At 38.5% G+C, this 3460-nt stretch overlaps 1 protein-coding gene across 1 annotated transcript; it reads left to right on the plus strand.

Annotated features, from left to right (window-relative positions):
* Positions 1-235: 235 nt before the first annotated feature.
* Positions 236-2436, plus strand: MYF5 (myogenic factor 5). Its single transcript, XM_040415714.1, has 3 exons — positions 236-831; positions 1333-1408; positions 1776-2436. Exons 1-3 carry the CDS (start codon positions 331-333, stop codon positions 1967-1969), a joined length of 771 nt encoding a protein of 256 aa, XP_040271648.1. The 5' UTR covers positions 236-330; the 3' UTR covers positions 1970-2436.
* Positions 2437-3460: the final 1024 nt, after the last annotated feature.

A 3460-nucleotide genomic window follows, 5' to 3' on the forward strand; every position in this document is an offset into this window, starting at 1 on the left:
ATGATGTGCTTCCTTGCTCATATAAAATAACCTAAAACAAACAGTAATGTGTCAAAAAGCTAATAAACTGAAACCAGACTTTGGAGAGGGAGGGTCTTCCTAGACAGCCCCAGCAGGGGGATGTTTTAGGATATGCTAATGGAAATTAGTCTCAGTGGACCAACCTCCCTTCAAGGTGATATATATAAAGCTAGTGCTTCAATACAGAGACACTGAGCTTAGGCTTACTAATTATTGAAGAAGTCAGCCTAAGAAACTCTACAGGTATCTCCTCAGCCTGTGTCGCTGCACCCTGATCAAGCATTAACTTTCATTTACTAGCTCAAAAGCATGGATCTGGTAGACAGTTGCCATTTTTCCCCATCCGAATTCTTCTATGACAGTTCCTGCATCCCTTCTCCAGAGGAGGAATTTACAGATGACTTTGAGCATGGTTTGTCTGTCTATGGAGCACACAAAAAAGACTTCCAGGAATCAGATGAAGAAGAGCATGTGAGAGCCCCCACCGGCCATCACCAAGCTGGCCACTGTCTCATGTGGGCTTGCAAAGCCTGCAAAAGAAAGTCTTCTACAATGGATAGGAGAAAGGCAGCCACCATGAGAGAAAGGAGGAGACTGAAGAAAGTCAACCATGCATTTGAAACTTTGAAAAAATGCACCTCTACAAACCCTAACCAAAGGCTGCCCAAAGTGGAAATCCTAAGAAATGCCATCAAGTACATAGAGAGCCTTCAAGACTTGCTAAGAGAACAAGTAGAGAGTTATTACAGTCTCCCAGGGCAAAGCTGTTCTGAACCTAATAGTCCATTGTCAAGCTGCTCAGATGGCATGGTAAGTGATCTACTGAATTATAAGTATATACAGCTTGGCATTGAGCTGGCATTGTATGTAGACTCCAGCTAGACCACAGAGACAATATGTGATATTTTTGAAGAAGCATAATGAGCTGCATATTCCCATGTGAGCTTCCATTTCCAGGCAGTGTAGAGTTTCCTGCTTGTTTATATCTATGACATTGTGGGAAGCTTTGGTAAAAACCTCCAGTTAAATTAGTAGAGCCTCCCCCGGCCCCAATCCATTCTTCATGCTTAACATGTTACACATTTTTGTGAGATTGCAATTTAGGCATGCTGCTCATTTTACAAGAAAGCTCTGAATTAGCACCAGTTGATGTCATAAAAGAACATGGGATCTTTCTTCCAAATCTCTAGCTTAAGGTGTTAACACAGAGGGCCCCTAATGCAATGTACAGATACGTATTAGCAATGGGCGCAAGCTATATCCTTGTGAATTACTGGTTCTATAATCCTCTTTTTATTTTTTTATTTCTAGATGGAATGCAGCAGCCCACAATGGTCCAGCAGAAATAACAGCTTTGACAATGCTTACTGCTCTGACTTATCTACATGTAAGTATTTAACTATACACATTACCATTTAGAGGTGGCTATTATTGTTAAGTGTCACCAAAATTTAGGTAACATAGTAGTCTGCATTTCCAGTGTAATATTGTGATGGTTTGTGCTAAATGACAAACCCGGCTCTGCTGCACATGACAAACTGAACACTGTAACAACTGTAGACATATGTCAGGATTAGTTAACCTACAGGTCTCCATCTGTTGTAAATTTGTAAGTACCAAAAAAAAGCAGATTGTACTTTATAGTTAATAAATTCTGGGTGACCATGTACTGTACTTTATAGACTAAGCAATGCATTTATGTAACCGGCTTTAAATACTTGTGATATTAATTTTATCTCATTTCTATCCCACAGCCTTTGCTACAAACAAACTCTCAGCACTCTCCAGCCTTGACTGCTTGTCTAATATAGTGGATCGAATCACCTCTGCTGAGCAATGTGGGCTTCCTCTTCACGACTCCAACTCCTCATCCCCCTCCACCAGCACTGATTCTATACCCAGCACCCCGGAAACCTCAGATTCTCGACCTGTGTACCACGTGCTCTAAACAATGTCTACAATGATCAAGGCCATGTGCTTGAAACTAAGACATTTCCTTGAAATCAGAGGATTACTATCCCTACATATTGGGAGAAATGCATTGTATATGTGTATATATAAAGGACAATAATTTACAGGCCTAAATTATATTTCTACTCGGCTACATATCTTATTTAACTGGACTATGTTGACCATTTTGGTGGTAATTAATACTCGTTTTTTTACAGATAACACCAAAAATGCTATGCTAAATGGTGAAATTCTTGTTTTTGTATTGCCTTTCATATCCCATAAATGACATATAGCACACTTTGTCATTTAGAAAATAATTTTAAACGTACAGCAGATGTGTGATATCCATGAATCTTGAAATGCGTTTTGTGATAATTATTTTATATTGTAAGGAAACCTATGTGCATTCACTTCAGCAATGGCTGTTGCTGTTTGTAATGAGAAATATAACTTTTTTATAAATAAAATGTCTCTTGCCATTGCAAACCATATGTCTATGGTTCTCATAAATGGTGGTGCCTGTAAAAGCACTATATGGTATTGAGTGTGGACTACCATCTAACTTTCAATATGTGTTTTTACTCTAACTATGGTCACATCAAGGTACAATAGATGATCCTCTGGTAGGCCCAGGCTTTGGCAATATAATGGACCTCAAAGGTCCAACATTTAGAGATAACTTTAGAGCCAAGTATGCACCACTGGAATTATTTCATGTGGGTTGCATAACAAATAACCCATTAGACCTCATTAATATGTCCTGTGTGTAATGATAGTATCATAGTTTACAATGAAATTAAAAGTGGACATGTCCTGTGTAGCTGGAGGGTGGTTCCTCAGAAAAGTTATTTTTTGATAGGCACAAGAAACCATGGTCTGCAACTGATGGACCACTCCATCACAATTTTAGCCTGGTTTGGACAACTCCATCAAACCACTTTAAATAGGACTCGCCATAATATTCTCTAATATGCCTTAAAATTGTACATGGTAATCAGTAGACTTCAGAGATTATATCATGAGGCCTTCCTTAAGATTTCATCTCGGACAGAGTCTATAGTTTGATGTTCCCATAAAATGAGGATGCCTGGCATGGTCTTAGATCCTCCATAGATTTTAAAGGTGCCATCCAGTAAAATGATCTTTCAAAATATAATATGTCATATAATATGCCATTGCCGTTTGGTCAGAATGCTGTGTCAATAACAAAGGAGTTGAAGCACTCTACAGCACTTTTTCAGTAGTGGTACAAGACCAAGGATTTCAGCAATTTAATCTTCTTCCATGTATCTATGACATATTAAAAGCTCATTTTACTGCTTTCCTTGTTTCATACTGGGCCAATACAGATTGAAATATGATTGTCCAAGTACATATCAGTGTCTTTCTATTATAGGTAGAACACAGAGGTTATTTACTGAAAATACTAACCAGAGAAGTAGGCCACAATGCTACATTTTCTTCATTATGAGCAAGGGTAACATTT

The sequence above is a fragment of the Bufo bufo genome, chromosome 1 (genome assembly GCF_905171765.1).
Source record: "Bufo bufo chromosome 1, aBufBuf1.1, whole genome shotgun sequence".
Taxonomy (NCBI): domain Eukaryota; kingdom Metazoa; phylum Chordata; class Amphibia; order Anura; family Bufonidae; genus Bufo; species Bufo bufo.